At 34.9% G+C, this 20351-nt stretch overlaps 1 protein-coding gene across 2 annotated transcripts in view; it reads left to right on the forward strand.

Moving 5' to 3' along the window:
* RDX (radixin) overlaps window positions 1–20351 on the forward strand; it is a 58306-nt gene that overhangs the window by 2208 nt on the left and 35747 nt on the right. For both annotated transcript variants that reach the window (XM_045797734.2, XM_087868460.1), the window contains exons 2-3: window positions 13676–13744; window positions 14369–14438. In XM_045797734.2, coding sequence (XP_045653690.1) covers window positions 14427–14438 — 12 coding nt within the window. In that variant the 5' untranslated portion in view covers window positions 13676–13744; window positions 14369–14426. The remainder of the gene's footprint in view (window positions 1–13675; window positions 13745–14368; window positions 14439–20351) is intronic.

Raw genomic sequence — 20351 nt, forward strand, 5'->3', positions numbered from 1 at the left:
ACATTTTAACTTAGGCCATTTAAAAGTGGCACATTTTGGGGCGCCTGGGTAGCGCAGTCGCTAAGCGTCTGCCTTCGGCTCAGGGCGTGATCCTGGCGTTCTGGGATCGAGTCCCACATCGGGCTCCTTGGCTGGGAGCCTGCTTCTTCCTCTCCCACTCCCCTGCTTGTGTTCCCTCTCTCGCTGGCTGTCTCTCTGTCACATAAATAAATAAAATCTTTAAAAAAAAAAAAAGTGGCACATTTTAACCATTATTTCTCAAAGACCAAAGCCTAAAAAAAAAAAAATGTGTCCTATGAAGATTGTGAAGACCGAGCTTTGCCAGTGGAGCATACCTGATAGGGTAAAGCTAATATAATTTTATGCTACTTCTGTGAATCTGGGAACTCAGGGAAGTCACCCTGTCTTGGATGGGTTGGGCCTCCAGCAGACCAAAAGCTAGTGGACACTTCCTAACTACCCTGGTATTACCTTTGGGGTACTGGATTCAGAGGAACTGGGTTGAATTCCTGTTGACTCCCCTCTTAACTCCCTTTGCAGCCGGTGAAGCTCACCTCTTTCGTGATAGAAGTGGCCAGTCTGACCCCAGGTTGTTGCTCAGTTTCTAGCCTCTTTCACAGAATCCTGCCTTTCTTACTCATTTTAGTTCTTGGTATATTTCTTAATATTAATTTATATTGAACATATATTTTAAACCATTTTAAAAGACTATAAGAGTACTACATTTTATGACAAACATTAAAAATCTAGAAAGATGTAAAGGGAAAATAAAGTCCTCTTCACTCGCCAGAACCCCCCCCCACCTCTTTCCCACTCATGTTTTTCATAGGTAATTAATTGATATTAGCACTTCTTTCCTTCTGTACAAAAAATGCCAATACTTACACAGGGATAAACATACACTTTTTATCTTATATTTATAATTTTAAAGTCTATAAAAGTAAGATTATTTTGTAACACTGAAAGGATGTTTATTACTGTGTTAAACATTAATGTTTCTCAGATTTTTATCAGTTGAATGAAATCACAATGGGATTTCCTATAATCTCAAAAGTGCGTTTATGTGCTTGTGCAAATTTTCTTGCTTAATGATTGAAGGTGAAGTTCACTTTTTGTTTTCTCCCTAGAGTATGGCGTATGATTGATAGTGAAAAGTGGGGTCCTTTAAAGATATGTGTCTTTGTATTGGGAACTGTTTGGGAAGGAAATACAGTCCGTATGATTTACTTCTTTCCTCATTCCATTTAATCCTGAATTCTAGTTTCAGCTTCCTGGAAAAGAAGGGTTCAGTCAGGTTACGAGTTGTATAGAGTTTTTTCTTTGAATAACCCGTATATATAGAAATCCTTGCAGATTTACTAATTTAAAATACTTAGTTTTATTTAATAGGTAGATGTTATAAATTTGCATATACTTATGTTTTATGTTGTTTTTTTCCTATTGTAATATATATCAGTTACCCTATCACAGAAATCTAAATTGCATTTTGCAGAGGTTATATATACAAATAAGGTAATGACTTTTTTTTTTTTTTTTTTTTTTTTTTTTACATCGAGCAATCTAATGTAGATGAGTAGAACGCTCAAGACATGCTAGGTTACTTTTCTACCTAATTTATATACATCTGAAATAAACTATTTTTGAGTTTTAGTCAAGTTGATTTGTTTGAGAAAGATACTCTCTTTGCTGTTAACCATTTAGAGGAGAGATCAACAAACTAGTTGGCAGGCCAAATCTGGCCTACTTTCCTGATTTTGTAAATGAAGTTTTATTGAACACAAAAATCCCATTTGGTTACATATTGTATATGACTGCTTTTGTGAGCTATAATGTCAGAGGCCATATATTTTGCAAAACCTAAAGTATTCACTCTCAGGCCCTTTGCAGAAGTTTGCCAACCACTGATTTGGAGAAAAAAAAAAAATCTTGTCGAAAGAATGTCTTAGGTACAATATCAAAGAAGAAGGTAGCACATTGTTTTGGTTTTTTCCCCATGATTATAGAATTTATAAAGTTATGAGTTTCAGTATCAGGAACTGAAACAGATAGTTTTTTCTGAGTTATAGGTAGTCTCTGTGGGCTTTCAGGACCTTAAATGTTTCTTTTATTTGTGGAAAGTTGAAGTTAAATAAGACTGGCTGCCGGGAAATTGTGAAGTGAGCAATCTTCTTTTTTCAAGGACTTCTGTCACATAAAGTACTTTGGCCTCAATAATAGAAAATTCTCAACCTGGCTTAAATAATGAGGAAATTTATTATCTTACATAATAAAGTCCAGAGGCTCAATAATGACATCAAGGACTCCTTTTTACAATTCTCTGCTCTGGGGTCTTCCCCATTAGCTGCATAGTAAGGCTGTTTTCCTCTTGTTACAGTCTGGCTGCAGCAGGACTAGCCTGCCATCCATACAGCGTTACCAATGGAATGGGAAGGACTCTCCTTTCCAGAAGTCCCCCAGCAGATGTCTTCTTAGTCTCATAGTCTGGGATTGGGATATATTCCATACTTAACTAGTCACCGGTAAGGGTAATGGAATTGACCTTTCTTAGGACTCTGCTCCCACTAGATTGTTTTCCTTATTCGTATAGCAAGTGTCGTGGATTCTTTCTTACCCCACCCAAAGTCACATCCAAGATTGATCTGTTGTACGTAATCTAGCATGAATATGTGAGTTCATATCTTCTTGGGAACTAAATTTATTTAAATTACGAAATGAAAAGCATTGATTCCTGCTAAAATACTTCGAAGGCAGGGGTTGACAAACTGTGGCCCATAAGCCAAATGCAGCCTGTTCCTTGTTTTACAAATAAAGTTTTATTTGAACACATCATAGCGCATTTGTTTACATATTATCTATGGCTGCTTTCATGCTACAGCAGCAGAGTTGTTGCAACAGAGCCCATATGGCCTTGGAAAACCTAAGAAGTTTATTTACCTGCCCTCCCCTTCCTTTTTAAAGATTTCATTTATTTATTTGAGAGAGAGCGATCAGAGAGAGAGCACCAGCAGGGGGACTGGCAAAGGGAGAGGGAGAAAGCAGGCTCCCTGTTGCGCAGGGAGCCCAGTGCGGGGCTTGATCCCAGGACCCTGAGATCATGAGCTGAGCCAAAGGCAGATGCTTAGCTGACTGAGCCACCTAGGTGCCCCTTTACCTGGCCCTTTAGGGAAAAAGTTTGCCAACTTTAAGATAACATACGTACATTTATACTTCTATGCCAGACACTCTTGTATTTGGTGAGTAAGATATGAGAAAGTCACACTCTAGGGGGAATATAGATGTGCTGTACTATAGAATGTGTTAACTGCTTAAGTGCTTCTGTGTGTAGGAACAGGAGTTCATATTCAGTGCATCAGTGTTCTAAGCAGAGTCTTCTGTGATATGAGTTCTGAGTGTTGTTTCCTCTTTATTTTTTAATCTTCCTATTGTTTCTGTACATTAACTAATAACCTTTCAATAAGTTAACAGATTGGGTGTTGTTTATAACCAAAAATCCTGGCTAGTGCATGGAATGATGTGGGCACATGAGTGCAACAGAGGGACCCTTGATAAAAGGGAGAATGGGGATACAGGAAATCTCAGCCATGCTTAATTGAATCTGGAACCGTTTGGCTTTTCCTGAGTGTGTGGGGTGGATTAAACTTTGTCAGCCATTATCAGGACTCCTGATACTTAAGGCATTTGTAGACTCTAGGCTTAGAGAAAAATTATAAAATCTTAGTTTGGTTATTAAGCAAAATTGGTGTATGTATACCTGAAGAGCTCGTTACTTTCATCTAATCAACAACCAGTATGATAATTATAGTAACCATTAAAAGTGTCAGATTCGCTGACCTTTAAATTTAGTTTGCTAAGAGTCTTGAATAGAGATGATAGAGTCCTGAACTTCGGAGACCTAGTTGGGAGGAGTTTTTTTACTCCCCCATGTTCATGTTTGCTGTCTCTTATAGTGTGTTGCTTATTAATATGTTGTTTGGTCATCTTATAATAATGTAAATGAGGTGAAAATATTGCCCTTGACAGTAATCAACAGAAAAAGTCAAATGAATATTATATGTAAACTTCATTCACGAACAAAATCTCCAGCAAACTTCTGAGGCCCTACTGTGAGCCAGGCAGCATTCCAGTTTCTAAAAGGGAGATTTGAGTATCTTGAAAATTAGAAGCTTAATGATGGAACTGCCATATAGCCTTATTGACTGCATGAAAGAGTTTTGTCCAATTTAACGGATATTTTAAGAAACATAATTACTTTATTCTGTTTTGAAAATAAGCTACTGTAATGTCCGGTGTTTCAAAACCTATAAAGCGTAGAATTATTTGCAAGAATTCAGGTCATTTTGGAACTTTGCTTCTTTCCTACTACAAAGGTGACTTACATGATCTGTTTTACATTTTTAAACACTTACTATATTAGTTTTTGGTGTTTTCATAGGTGTAAAATGAAGAACTTGGACTGGATTTAGCTTTTTTAGCTTTTAGCATTTAAAATTAATCAATGCAAATGGTGGTGTACGAGTTTTTCTGCCCACCTTGGGAACAGTGTAGATCAGGTGTTTCCTTTAAATTTACAGATTTCTTTTAGAAGAGAATCTGAATTCAGTGGAAAACTTTTGTTTTTAATATTGCAATTTTGCTTTATATTTGTTTTGAGTTTTAGAAAATTGCTTTGCATTTTCAGTAGCCTGTAAAAATTGCTTAAAAATGTTGAGTATTTCAGTTCCTTGAAAATATCCTTGAGTGAAAATCACTTTCTACATAAGCAAGTACTTAATACCTTATTTGGAACTGCATAGCACCCTTACAGGAAATCCATTTACAGAGATGATTATTATACCAGTATTTTTTTTTTTAAGTTGGCTCCATGCTGGGTGTGGGCTTGAATTCACAACCCTGAGATCAAGACCTGAGCTGAGATCAAGAGTTGGACACTTAACTGACTGAGCCACCTAGGTGCCCTGTGATTATACCAGTATTAATGTGTACTTATAACATCTTTAGAGGTAGTCTTTTGACCTGAAAACAACAGAATAATGAACTTTAGCTTCTTCTTGAAAAGCTCTTGTAATTGTTTGAAATGAGCTTGCCTAGAATGATGTCACAAAAAAAAAAAAAAAAAAAAAAGACTAGGAAAGCCAGAAGAGCCCCAGGACTCAGGGTTTACAAGGACGTCAGACTTGTTAACTAACTTTATTACTCTGGGCAGGTCACTTATCTGAATCTTAAATTCCTTATTAAAAGAATGAGGGATTGTGATATGTACCTCTCTTGGGCAGAGGGAAGAGAGTAGTTATTATGACATCAGGTAATAGAGGTAAACTGGCTGAAGAGTGAGTATTCTTCAGGTACTTTCTTCATTCGCTACCCTTGTCCTTGGTTTTGGCTTTCTTTACTTGCAAAATGGACCTAAAATTTTTTGCCCTCTTTGCTTCTCTTGGGAAATAACATGACGTTACATAGCTAAAGGTGCATTAACACTGCTATTAAATTCAGTATTAACACTGAGCTAAAAATACAATATAGTTCTGTGTTTCATAGAGGTTTTAAGCCTGTGTGTCTGTGAACTTGGATAGGGGAAAAGGTTACATCTTTCTTTACGTGTTTTCTTCCATTTTTAATGTGGGCAACTGGTGGTATTAGTAGTAGCAGAAACTATTTCCCTTAGAAATTGCAGATATTTTCATAGTCTGTTACTGTTACAGAAATAAACTCATAATTATTTGGAAGTTTAATCATTAGATTGACTGGTAAATATTTTTATTTGGAGATTAGTTAAAAAGCACAGATATTACTATGTCATAAATTTGTGATTTTAATATTTTGATGATGGCACTCCAGTATAATTGGAATTATGCAATGTTAATGTATTTTATTTTGTGCATTTTAAAATGCTTTTCTAGGAAGGGCTTCACAGGCTTCACCAGAGGGGTCTATGCAGAAGAAAAGTGATTAATAACTTTTTTATTGTAGATATTGTGTTGATTTGATTGCCAAAGTTACCTTATTAATTCAGTTTATACTTCTCTTTGTTACACTGCATCCTAATACCCCAGTAAATTGGCAAAGGAATTCTTTTGTAACTTCTGGTCTGTGGAGAAACCACAGTTGGTTCAGAGATTGCTTCTATGTCTCAAAAGACAGGAAAAAAAATTATAGTTAGGCATGGGGGAAAAGGATATCTTAAGAGTAAAATCAGGCAGTGTGGTATAAATTATTGAAGCTTCGGTGTAGGTCCAGTATGGACTAGATTTAACACCTGTTTTACCACCTGACAGGTGGGAAGAGTCTGTTGTGCCACTGACTTAATAGAGCTCAAGGTGTTTAGCATGAGGCTGCTTTTCCATTGTTTGAGGTAGAAAGGAGGCTGTTTCAGGGTCACCCTCAGAGTTAAAGGACAAAGAAGAGAATGTTTCATATGAATGCTTTGTCTGTAAACACTGTATTTAGAGTATAAAACCATACAGTTAATTTTCTGGAAATGGATATGTATGCTTGCAGCATCTCTTAAAACTACTTGTTGAGTATATATGTCACTGCCATGATTATGCTTCATTGCTTCTGGGGGAGTCAGTATGGCAGAAAGGGAGGGTAAGACCATTTTAAGAAATTTAGGAAGAGTAGGGAAGAGGAAGTAAATTTTTTCTCAGTAATTATGTATTACGAGGGTAGATGGGAAAAGAGTTGATTTTTATTATGTATCTGATATACAGTGGTTTAGGTGATTATATATATATATATATATATATATATATATATATATATATATTTTTTTTTTTTTTTTTTTTTTTTAGAGAAGAAAGAAAGGAAGACACTGAAAGACAGTGATCTCAAGATGAATCAGTTAGGAATGGAAACCCAGGACATGTATCTCAGTATCTTGGTATCTTAGCTTTTCATGTGACATTTTATTAAATTGTCCATTCTGGTACTAACAAATGCTAGTTTCAGGAAAAAACATACTAATGCAATCATGGAAGGATTAGAAAGGCATTACTGAGGTTAAATAGTATTATCATGATATGAATATTTTTCAGTAATAACTAAATTGGCTAAAAAGCGGGGGGCATCCTAAAAAAATTTAAGGCAGGATTCTTATATATGTCATATTATATAAGGTCGAAAACGGAGATATAACCGGTTTACTGGAATACGTTTTTTTAAAAAATTCTCATCTGATTTTTAAAATTAGGAACTTAACAAAAATAAGACCCTGATTAGTATTAAGTGCCCAGTTATGTATATCAAGATACCATGTGTAAGGATACCTGCTTTTTACATAGTTAAAACGAGTGACTGCATAATCACTTATCCTAATGTAAATGTTGACACAGTTTGTTATAATACACAGAAAACCTGTAATAGCCCATCATGTTATCACATAGTTTCAACATTGTAATTTTAATCATTGGCATTTATAATGAGTACTGCTGAGAATATCTTGCTACAGATTACTTTCTTTTGTATTTCTTTATTTCTTTGGGGTGTATTCCAAAAGCAGAATTTCCTGTTCAGAAAAAAATCGAGCTTTTGTTAATATTGACAACTTATTTTCTAGAACTATTGAGCCGATTTATGGTGCTACTAGCAGTATTTATCTACTTGTTTAGTGATACTGCCTCATCAGTACTGGCATGTATAATTAATAATTATTTTGCTAGTTTAATGAGTATATAATCAGTAATACTTTAAAGCCATTTTGATTTGTGGTTTTAATCAGTAGTACAATCGTGTGTTTATTTTGTAAAGAGTTTGCAGAGTTTGTCTTTTAACCATTTATTGAGTGGGGTCTGAGTGATATCTTTATATATTTAATTATTTCTTTACTTCCACAGTAACTTTTTGTTATGACTGTTGGATATTTTTCTATTCTATTACTTTTATTTTGCTATTTATTTTGTTCTAAGGGTGTAGGGATTTTAAATAAAATATATTAATCTGTTTCCATCATTACGTATATATCTTTCTTAGTCATTTTTTTCCCTTGAAAATTAGAATTTTTTTAAAAAGTCTCTTTTTGAAAAAAGATTCACCTGCTTAGATTATAGTAAATATTATGGTGAAGTTCTAGGTCTGACTCCAGTTTATTTACTTAGAATAATTTTGTTCTTTCATTTGTTTTTCTTATTACAGAAGCTCTACATTTTCATTTTAGAAATTTACAGATTCATGTTAATTCAGAGAGACTCGATATTTTGGAGTATAATCATATTAGTCTTTTCATTTATACTTTTAAAAAAGAAATGTGATGATACTGTATGTATGGTTTTATAACCTGCCTGTTTAATAGTTTGTGGTTATTTTGCCATGTCACTTATTATTTTTTGTAACCGTTTGATTGGTTGCATTGAAATCTAGCAGAGCCTACAGATATACCATGGTTCACTTAATACCTCAGTATTATATACACTTTTATAAATAACACTGTAACTAGAATCTTTGCAGCTCTAACATTGTACACATTTTTATTATTTTCTTTGGGTAAATTTCCACAAATGAAATTATTTAGCACTTTTTAAATATCAAATAGGGGAAGACAGGTGGGTATGTGGTAGAGCTCTGGACTCTAGGGTAGGTGTCACAAGACTGTTTGGCCAATGATTACCCGTGTGACTGAGAACAAGAAATTTTCATGCAGTTGACCTTGTATCTTCAGTTGTAAAGTAGCCATAATGTGACCTGTCTTGTCTCCTCAGATTTTTGTTAGTAGAGAATTACTGTATAAGAGCACACAACTGTGGAGTCTTCTCTAAGTACAGAGCATTGTTGCTGAGTAATCACATTGTGTTCAGCTGGTAAATAAAGCGGTAGAACCTTATTCTTTTTCTCAGATGATTTGTAATTAACTGAAATAAAACAAGGTGGATGGGCTGCCTGGGTAGTTCAGTTGGTTAAGCGTCTGCCTTCAGCTCAGGTCATAATCCCAGGGTCCTGGGATCGAGTCCTGCATGGGGCTCCATGCTCAGCGGGGGGCCTGCTTCTCCCTCTCCCACGCCCCCTGCTTGTGCTCCTCACTATTTCTCTCTTTCTCTGTCAAATAAGTAAATAAAATCTTAAAAAAAACCCAAAAACAAGTTGGAGACCAACCTGATTTTTAAGAAAGAAACAGTGGTCTGAAAACATGCATTTTTAGAAGTCCACCATATCCTTATTTATGGAGGCTTTTTGTTAGCTGCACTCCCCCCCCCCCAGTTCCTATAGTTGAGTTAGGTTTGTTGGAGATTTTAAAAGTTTAGTTTGCTTGTGTAAAAACCTGGTTTTGTGTGTGTTGGCCTATGATATATTTATTCTTTTATGTTTGCAGAGATCTCTTATTAAACCTAAAACTTTAATATCCATTTTTTTCCTTGAAAGATCCTTTTTCTAGAATACAACTTGAATTAACTCTAGTATTGAAAACTTGGATTAATCATTTTATAAGGGAAAAGGAAAAAAAACCTACCTTTATTTCATTCCAGTATTAGATTAATATATAACTTCAAAATTCCTGCAAGCCTACATACTTGATATTTATTTACCTGCCTAGTTAGCCCTGTGTTTCTTAACTACTTTTTCTATAACTTGAGTGCTTTAACTTAGTTTATATAGTCTGGCGTGTAAGTCTCACTTTCTGTCCCTTGTTCTTCCTTACTGATGAGATTGCACAGGAAGGATACAGCAGCTGTGTGGTTTAATAAATAACATGATCAGTACCTTTGGGAGCTCTCCTGAGTGTCTTCTGCTTCTTTAGTGTATAGCTTTAGGGTAGATACGGTAATGCAATACAAAATCGAGAAGTTAATGTAAAAATTGGCCTAGGACAATTAAATTATGTATGTATGTATGTATGTAATCTCTGCACCCATTGTGGGGCTTAAACTCATGACCCTGAGATCAAGAGTCACATGCTCCACTGACTGCGCCAGCCAGGTGCTGCTTTAAAAAAAAAAAAAAAAAAAAAAAAAAATTTTTTTTTTTTTTTAAGGACACCTGGGTGGCTCAGATGGTTAAATGTCTGCCTTCGGCTCAGCTCATGATCTTCAGGTCCTGGGAGCCATGGGAGCCCCATGTTTGGCTGCAGCTCAGCAGGGTGTCTGCTTCTCCCGTTCCCTCTGCCTCTCTCCCTGCTTTTGCTCTCTCTGTCTTTCTCCCTCTCAGATGAATAAATAAAATCTTTAAAAAAATAATAAAAATAAATAAAAAATTTTAAATTCTTAATAGTCTGGTACGAGCAAACTTGAAATACCTCTGTAGCAATACATGTATATATATATATATATATATGTATGTATATATATATATATACATACACACACACACACACACACACAAACAACTCAGGGCTTGCAGGACTCCCACATTGGGTAGTGGCTTAGAGACAGGAGCTTTCTGTCCAAAATTACAAACTCTATAAAGAAATAAATCATAATGAACTGAAAACAGAAAAATTTTATAGTGACAGAAAATAAACATAGGAATCAAAGGAAGATTTAAAACAAATTATAAAATAGCATAGCATTGTTAAATTTTTTTACAAAGCTGAAAAAATTTCTAGAAATAAAAATATATAATTATCAAAATGCTGAACTATTGAAGAGGTAATACATTAAAAACAACTGGAGAGAATTAGTGATTAGAGGAGTGTTGCACAGAGATAAAGAAATGGAAAATATGAAAAAGTAGTATGGATTAGAGAATAAAATATGCAGTATGTGTCCAGTGAGAATTGCTGAATGAAAAGAGAGAATGAGAGAGACAATGGCTAATAATTTTCCAGAATTTAAGAAAAGCATGCATCTTCAGAATAAGGAAGCTTACCAAATCCTGAACAAGGTAAGTAAAAGCAAACCTGGAGAACACCCGCCCCCCAGATTCCTTAAAGCAGAGAGAAAAGGCAGATTATCTCAGATCAATGAGGTAGATTGACAGTAGATCTCTCATCAGCAGTAACAGATGCCAGAAAAATAACGTCCTCTGAATGCTGAGGGAATAACAGTCAATTTAGAATTCTACATGCAATTAAATTATTACTTAATGGAAAAAGGAAGTATTCCCTGGAGAAATAACAGTTCTAAACCTATACTCACCTAATAGCATAGCCTAAAAAAATATAAGTTAAAAAGTGACAATTTATAAGAAGAAACATCCACAATCATACTTGGGAAAAGTTAATATATTTTTTTCTCAAGGTGCTTAAGTAGACTAAAGTGAGCAACAGTAGGGAAACTATAAACAAAACATTAAGTACTTGTTTGGCTTGATCTAACTTATCAAATGCAAATGTACGTTATTGTCATTTATAGCCAGAACAGTTAGAAATGAAATTAAACTGACCATGTACTAAACATGAAGTCTTAATGAATTTTTTGACTATGGTATAGTAAAGTTAGAAATAAATAATAAGTGCTTTGTTCCCAGACTTGTAACCATTCCATTTGAAAATTAAAAAAAAATTTCTTAGTCATGATTAGAGATCAAAACTGGAAAGGGAAACTTGTAGAGCCAGTGAAAAGACTACATATAAAAACCTGTGTGGGAAAACAGTAAAGCGATACTTAGAAAAATGGTATTTTATTTTTTTAAATTCAGTTAACTGACATATAGTGTATTAGTAGTTTCAGAGGTAGAGATCAGTGATTCATCAGTCTTATATAATACCCAGTGTTCATTACATCACATGCCCTCCTTAATGTCCATCACCCAGTTATTCCATCCCTCCGCCCACCCTCCTCCAGCAACCCTCAGTTTGTTTCCTATAGTTAAGAATCTCTTATGGTTTGTCTCTCTGATTTTGTCTTGTTTTTATTTTTCCCTCCCTTCCCCTATGATCCTGTTTTGTTTCTTAAATTCCACATGAGTGAAATCATATGATAATTGTCTTTCTCTGATTGACTTGTTTTGTTCACAAAAATGGTGTGGTTTTAAATATAAGGCAAGACATTAAAAAAAAAAAGTGTTCCCCAGAAATGGAGATTTATATTTGTGTTTTTAGGAAATCTGTTGTTGATTTGTTCTTTTTCTTGGGCTTGGAAGTACTATTTAAAACAGGCACATTGACCTGACATGCCTTTGGTACATGTGAGTTTGGAAAGCTCACAGAGTTCATTTGGTAAGTGGTTTAAGCATTAAAAAAAGAGGCAAATCTAGAAGAGATCTGGTTTTTAAAAAAAAAAACAATGCAGTGGTTGCACTGTAGATATTAAAATATATTCCAACAGTACAGATAGGAAGAAAAATTCCCAGTGTTTTATATGAATGGGTAGTGTGGTTTGGGATAAAAATTTTAGTAATAGTATTATATACTGATTCAAAAAGTGTTTGTATACTCTGTCTCATTTGTGTGAGGAGTTTAAAGAAATTCTGTGCTCTGTGAAATAAGGGATGAAAGAAAAAGTATAGTTTCAATATTTTATAGATCATTTTTAAAAATATTTAAGTGTACTAATGTTATAAATATACTTGATTACTTTATATATTCAAATGATAAAAGTTTTTTTAAAATATTCTGGAGAAAATAGGGGGATACTTTGTATATGGAGTGGTCTTATATTTTAACATACTTAATGACCTTGATGCACATACTAGAAAAGAAAAAGGGAATTACTTAGATAAAATTTTAATTTTAGGGATTAGAAAATGAGCCACAGAGTAAAGCCAACTAATGAAAAGTGATGAGGAAAAAGAAATTAGCAAAAAAACAATAAAAGAAACAGATCAATGAAACTGGAAGCTGGACCTTAGAACAATAAACTAAGCAGACTCTGGCAACATTAATCAAGCAAAAGGGAAGGTAAAATTTAACAGCATTAGGAATGAAAAGAAGATCATAACTGCCAACGTAGTAGATACAAAAAATCATGAGGGAATACTGTGATAACTTTCTAGAAATATGTCACCGAGACTTGTAGAAAATCAGATTTGGCTATAGGGTAGAGATTTAAATGTTTTGGCCATGTTACATTTGAGATAATCTAGACATTGAGCAGGGCAAGTTAGCCAAGCAAGTTCTAGAGATACAGATTTGGGAATTACTAACTTATAAATGATGTGAAAAGCAGGTCAATTTTGAGGATGTTCTAAGACCTGAGATGATAAGGATGAACAAGACAATAGTAGTGGGATGAAAAGAGCATGTGGAATGAGAAGATAGGTCTGAAGTACATTTAGGTTCATGAAAGTAGGTGACTGACTGTAAGGAGGGAGTGTTAACATTTTCTAGCTATGAGTTAAGGAAATGAATTTCATAGCTCAATTATTAGATAAAAAAAATATCTCAGGTGGAAGTTTCTTTTAAAGAGAGGTTTAATTTGGCACCTGATTGAGTAAACTGTAGGGAAATGATGTTCCATTTTTTTTTCGATTTGGAGAATTTTCAGGTTCATTGTAGCATATTAAAAAGCAGTTGACACTGAAGTTCTAAAGCAGAATTAATTTTATATTAATTTAGTTGATGCTGTATAATGGATGAATTTTCTTGGCAGAGATAATATCAATGGAAGCTGATTTTCAAGTAATAATCTAATATACCTCACTAAAGGTTTTCAAATTGAAATAATATGTCATTTTTTTTCTGGACAACTAATAATGATTAAGAATGTCAGATCTTTTGGTTGGTTTGTTAGATGTTTTTAAGAACACTTACCCTAAGACAATATAGCATGATGGTTTTCTTGGATTAGAATTCACTTGTTTTGCTTTACAGGGAGAAGATAAAATTTAACATTGGTCTCAAGGACAGCTCTAAATTTCATTGAAGGCCACCAGCTTGCTGGTGAGTAATGTGCAGATTGCTAGTGTGTACTCTGTGGCTGTTTAATGCACCTTAGGTAAATAACTCAATGTATTTTTACTCAGATTTTTAAACTTTCAAGAAGAAAAAGTAATCTTTTTAGAGTTTACATTAATCAGAATTTCCTTTCGTCTTTGTCAGAACAGAAAAAAGGTTGAAAAGTGTTCTTGAGTTCATCTCTTTAGAATTTGAATCTATATCTTCCTCCTTTACTATCCCTCTCCTCTCCCAGGCTGGGTGTAGAGGTGAACCGGATGCAGAGACAGCGTTTGGGTCCTCAGCAGTCTTGCTTCCTTGCTATGCGTTGTCTCTGAGTAAATTAAAACTTTCGGTTGTTGATCGGTATGCTTTTGATTATGTTGTTTGAGATATGTGCTATTTTAAATTACAGCTATAAATATTTTTAGAGAAGGTAAAATGATAGTAAAAGACATTGAAAATTAGAATAAGAGAGTTCTGTGTTATTTTATTTTTTTATTTTTAGAGAGCTCTGTTAAACTCACGGTTTAAAATGTTTTAATTTTTATTCTATACAAATTATATTAAAATCAAGACAGTATATAAAAGTAATAGATCCACTATGTTTTCTTTTTTCTTTAACTGAAGGTGACATCAGAATTCATAAAAGTGAATTTTTAAAGAAGGTGACAAAAAGAGAAGGAAAATGCCGAAACCAGTAAGTGTGTTCTACTTTTACCACTACTTACTTAATAAAATATCAGGAGCATTAAATTCCTTTTGGAACAAGGCAAAATTTTATGGTAGAGTCGTTGGGAAGAAAAAAGCACCGATACTGCTGTTGCTTGTTTTAGATTAATGTGGCTACAATGAAGTACTCTGTGAGCCAGTGACGAAGAGGTATAGGTCGCGTTGCAGTTAAGATGAAACTTCATGGGTTCTGGAGCTAAACTGTCTTAGTTCATATCCTGGCTCTGCTGCTTCCCCTCTGTGACTTTTGATAGGTTACTTCAGGCTCTCCAGTTCTTAATTTCCTTCTGTAAAAAATGCAGACATGACTAGTTACTTACTTAAGGGAGTTTGGTGAGAATTAGAAGAAATTGGTACACATTCGCTGCTCAGTAAATAGTAACTTCTTGTTACAGGAGGAAGTAATGAGAAGTTGGAAGGATCCATGCATGAATTTTCTCATAATTCTAGCTTCGTTGCTAGTGATACTGATGCTGATATTATATAGTCTTCTGTTTTGTTTTTTTAATTTAAGGGGGTGTGTATGATTTTACTTAGCTTTATAATTATATAGTTCTTGACTAAGTTTTATTCCTTTTCTCTTGGCATAAATGTTTTTAAACTTCATATAACAATTTTGGGATTTTTTTCCAATATTTTTTTGGCCAGTTATCTTTTCTAAGAAAATCAGTGGTTATAGCTATTGGAGTTTTCTGGCATGAATATCTCTTCAGAATTACTTTAAAGACTCAGCAGGTAGGTTACAAAGTGTGATTTGGCATTGTTGGAGGGAGAGAAGAATAAGAAGAAATAAAAGGCATAAACACCAGAAAGGAAGAAGCAATTTTTTTTATTTGCAGATGGCATATTGTTTATGTAGAAAATCTTCAGGAATCTAAAAAACAACTACTAGAAATATAATTGGACTTAGCAAGATTGTTGGACACAAGGTTATATTTTTAAAAATCAGTAGCCTTTCTTATATACTATTTATAGCAAAATTTGAAAAATGAAGTAAAAAAAAATCCATTCGTAACAGCATCAAAGGCATAAAATACTTAGGCATAAATTTACTGCTTTGTCTGGGTGTCAGCCAGCAGCAAGGGAGGAAAAAGCATAGAGAAGCATGCTCATTATTTTATGCTGAGGCCCAGAAGTGGCCTATGTCTCTTCTGTCCTGTTCTGTGGGTGAGAGCTTAGTCATGGAGCCATATCTAATTGCAAGAGACCTTGAGAAATGTTTTGTAGCTCAGTAGCCATATACCCAACTATAATTTTGTTAGAATTTGGTGGTCAAACAGCAAGCAGTCTACCACAGTCACATGGTTAGGTTAAAGGAAATAAATCATATGATAAAGTGAACAACTGTTCATGATTTAAAAAATAAAAACCCAACACTTCTTTTTTTTTTTTTATTTTAAAGAGTTTATTTATTTATTCGACAGAGATAGAGACAGCCAGCGAGAGAGGGAACACAAGCAGGGGGAGTGGGAGAGGAAGAAGCAGGCTCATAGCGGAGGAGCCTGATGTGGGGCTCGATCCCATAACGCCGGGATCACGCCCTGAGCCGAAGGCAGATGCTTAACCACTATGCCACCTAGGCGCCCCAAAACCCAACACTTCTTAAGCTAGGTGTAGAAGAAACTGTAACCGCAAAAGCTCTTTTTAATGTGTTAACAGTGGGAGCTTTTTTTTTTTTTCTTTAAATCAAGAACAAGACAAAAGATGCTATCATTATTGCTATTCAGCATCGAACAGGGAAACCTGCACAGAAGAAAAATCAAAAGCTGAAGGACTAGAAAGGAAGAAACATTATTTGAAGATGTTAAGATTCTTTTTTATATCAGGGATTGGCAAATTATGGCCCATAGGCCAAATTCAGCTCACCACCTGTTTTTGTACGGCTTACATGCTGATAATGATTTTTACGTTTTTGGTGGATTAAACTACAAGAATAATATTTCACCTTCAAAATTAAATGAAATTCAAATTTCAGTGACTAGTTTTATTGGACTGTGGTATGCTCGTTGTTTATTATCTATAACTGCTTTGTTGCTATAGTAGAATAGTTGAGTAGATGCAACAGACTGTACAGTCTGCACAGATATTTACTGTTTGGCCCCAGAAAAATTTTCTGACCCCTGATTTATATAAGCACAAGGATTTACAGGCTCGTTATAACATTCAGCAAGGGAACTGATGAAATGATCAATAGAGGGGCACCTGGGTGGCTCAGTCGTTAAGCGTCTGCCTTCGGCTCAGGGCGTGATCCCGGAGTCCTGGGATTGAGCCCCACATCAGGCTCCTCCGCTGGGAGCCTGCTTCTTCCTCTCCCACTCCCCCTGCTTATGTTCCCTCTGTCGCTGGCTGTCTCTCTCTCTGTTAAATGAATAAATAAAATCTTAAAAAAAAAAAAAAAAAGAAATGATCAATAGAGAAATCACTTGCATTTCTACAAAAGCAAAATGATTTTGGAAAGCTATCATCAAATTCACAATCCTGTGTTTGAAACCCTTTAAGCTAGATGAGTTTCAATATTTGGAATTTTTTGGATTTTAGAAAGATGAATATACAATACATTATGTTCCTATATCATTATGTCATGAAGCTTCCCTCAAGGTCTGGTGTATCACTTCAAAAACATTAGTATTTTTATAGGTCATTGTGTGACTATTCATTTGAAATGGGATAAATTAATCCACCAGATAGTCTCACATCACTTCATGTTAAGGTTTTGCTAAAATTGGCTAATAAACTTGCTTTTGATGCTTTTGGGATGTCAAGCAATTGTGGACCTGAATTTATCATAGTGACAAAATCATTGTGATTTATGGGAAAGATATCTAACAAATGGTTATTATGATTTTTGTTAAGATTTTATTTTTGTTAAGTAATCTCCACACCCAGCAGGGGCCTCAAACTTACAAGCTTGAGATCAAGAGTCCCATTCTCCCCTGACTGAGCCAGCCAGGTGCCCTGATTAATATGATTTTTATGGAGAAAATCATGAACACTTTTTTGAAAGATCCTATAGGAGACAAATTAATGCATAGAGAGAACCACAGTCATGAATAGGAATTGTCAATATTGAAAAGATGTTATTTCTCACCTGAAGGGACTGATGAATTTAGTGTAGTTCCAACTTAAATCATAGCGGGGTATTTGGAAGTTTACAATTTTGTGTGAAGTCAGGATCAAGAACAAAGAGCCAAAAGTAGCTCACAAGTTTTGAAGACAATGAGGGGAGACTTTTCTTACCATATAGCAAGACTTATTTAAAAATGTTGTAATTAAGACAGTGTGGTTTTGACAGAATAGTTAATCAACCAGTGCAACAGAATAGCACAGATTCAGATCCTGTACCTCGTAGACATTTGATCTGTGACATAATAGTCTTTGGGAAGCAAATTAATCCGTATACATCACTTAGGTATGTTAAATCCCCATATCATTATCGTATAGAGATTGAAAAATGAAATTCGACCTCTACCTTAAATCATAAGCAAAAATCATTGAAGACAATTATGAAAAACAGAACTTTAGGATGATATATAAGAACATCTTTATGACTCCAGAGAAGAGAAGGAGTTGTTAAATATGGCCAAAAAAATTGGTACCTGTATGTAAAATGTTGATAAATTCAATGTTAAAATTAAGAATATGTTCACCATAGGGCGCCTGGGTGACTCAGTCAGTTAAGTGTCTGCCTTCAGCTCAGGTCATGATCCCAGAGTCCCGGGATTGAGTCCTGCATCAGGCTCCCTCCTCAGCGGGGAGTCTGCTTCCCCTTCTCCCTCTACCCCTCTCCCTTCTTGTGCTCTCTCTCTCTCTCTCAAATAAATAAATAGAATCTTAAAAAAAAATACATGTTTACCATAAAGAAGGACACATCATAATGTAGAGTGACAAACTACAAACTGGGAGAAGATTTTTTTTGTGATGTAAATAAGTGACAAAGGATTATTATCTAGAATATATGAAGATCTCCTACATAGTAAAAAGAAAAAGACAAAAAACCTAATAGAAAAATAAGCAATAGATGTTAACAGACATTTCCAAAGACAGAGAGACTGTGTGGTCCATAAATATACCATATTAGTTTTCTGTTATTCTATAACAAATTACCACAAATTTAGTAGCTTAAAGCAATACCCATTTATTATCTCACAGTTTTGTAGGTTAGAAATATGGGATGATGTGACTAGGTTCTCTGCTCAGGCTCTCACCAGCCTGAAATCAAGGTGTACCGCAGTTTCATTCTCATCTGGAGCTCGGGGTTCTCTTTCTCTTTCAAATTCTGTTGGCAGAATTCATTGTCTTACAAAAATGATCCATCCTTTATTGGAGGATGAAGTTCCCATTTTCTTACTAGCTATTGGCCAGGGTCACTCTTAGCTCCTAGAGGCCGGTGTTGGGTCCTTACCCCATAGCCCCTCCAACTCAGTAATGGAGAACCTCTTTTATGTCAAATTCCTGTCACGCTTTGAATTTCTCTGACATCTTCAACCAGTCAGAGAAAACGCTTTGCTTTTAAAGGACTCCTGTGAATAGCTTAGCTCCACTCACATAATCCTCCGATTTTGAGGTCAACTGATTAGTAACCTTAAGTACATCTGCAAAATTCCTTTTGTCGTGTGATGTAACATAATCATGAGAGTGACACCAGGGGATGGAGATCATGGGGCTGTCTTAGAATTCTGCATGCTACACATACAAAAATGTTCTCAGCTTCTTGAGGAATCAGAGATCTGCACAGTAAGACTATATTGAGATATCATTTTACACCCACTGGATTGTCAAATACTTAAAAAAAATCTGATAATACCCACTGTTGGTGAAAAATACAGCTCAGCAGGAATTCTTATGTGCTGTTGATGGAGTGTGGATACTGTCATGTTGGAGGACAGTTCACTTTTACATGGTGTAAAGGTGAAGGCTTGTATATTTTATCACCCAGGAGTTTGTCTGTGTATATACTTCTAGATAAGCTCAGATACATATGCACTAGGAGACATACACAAGAATGTTTATAACAGTATTGTTCTTGATAGCCAAAAGATTAGAAACAATTTAATATCCATTGACAAGAAAATGGGTAAATTATTGTCCAGCAGTAGTTGTATAGCAGTAAAAATAAATGAATTGCAACTGCTCACAGAAAAATCAATGAAGCTTAGAAACAGTGGAAAAGCAAACTACCATGTGGTATAATTTTCGTTTAAACTTTCTACTGACATAGAGTATACATACTGAGAAGAACGTATTGTGTATAGTTGGTGAATTTTCATAAAATGAATGTACTCCTGTAACCATTGCCTACATCAAGAAAGAAGATTTTCTTAGCCAGTACTGTACAACTTTAATACAGCTAAAAATCAAGAAAAGCTTAATATTTTACATACAGGTACCTACATTTGTGGTGAAACTATTCTTTTAAAAAAAGGGAATGATAAATACAAAATTCAGGTTAGTGCTTACCTGTGGGAGTTTGGGACAGAGAAATTCACAAGAAATACATTGGTATCTATAGCATTATTTGCCATTTCTAGTTAATAAGTTGAATGGTAGATTTATGGGTAATGGAGAACTTTCTCTTTACTCAAAATTTCTGGTAGTAGATGTATAAGTTTTCCACATCAAGCAATTTTCTACTTCCATGTAGACCTCCATTGTGTATTCTGCAGTTTAATTCATTCTGACACCAGCTACCCAGATTAGCACAGACACCACAGGTTAAGGGCTCAGTCCCTCAAGACTGCTGTCCCCTTCAAACACCAATCACAGGTAGTGGGTCCCCACGTTACCCACATTTCTAACTTGACTACACATTGGAGATTCCCATGATCCCCTCCTCAGGCATTGTAATTCCTTGTAACAGCTCACAGAACTCAGGAAGACACTT

The sequence above is a fragment of the Ursus americanus genome, chromosome 16, assembly GCF_024610735.1.
Source record: "Ursus americanus isolate L20-20 chromosome 16, mUrsAme1.1.p, whole genome shotgun sequence".
Lineage (NCBI taxonomy): Eukaryota > Metazoa > Chordata > Mammalia > Carnivora > Ursidae > Ursus > Ursus americanus.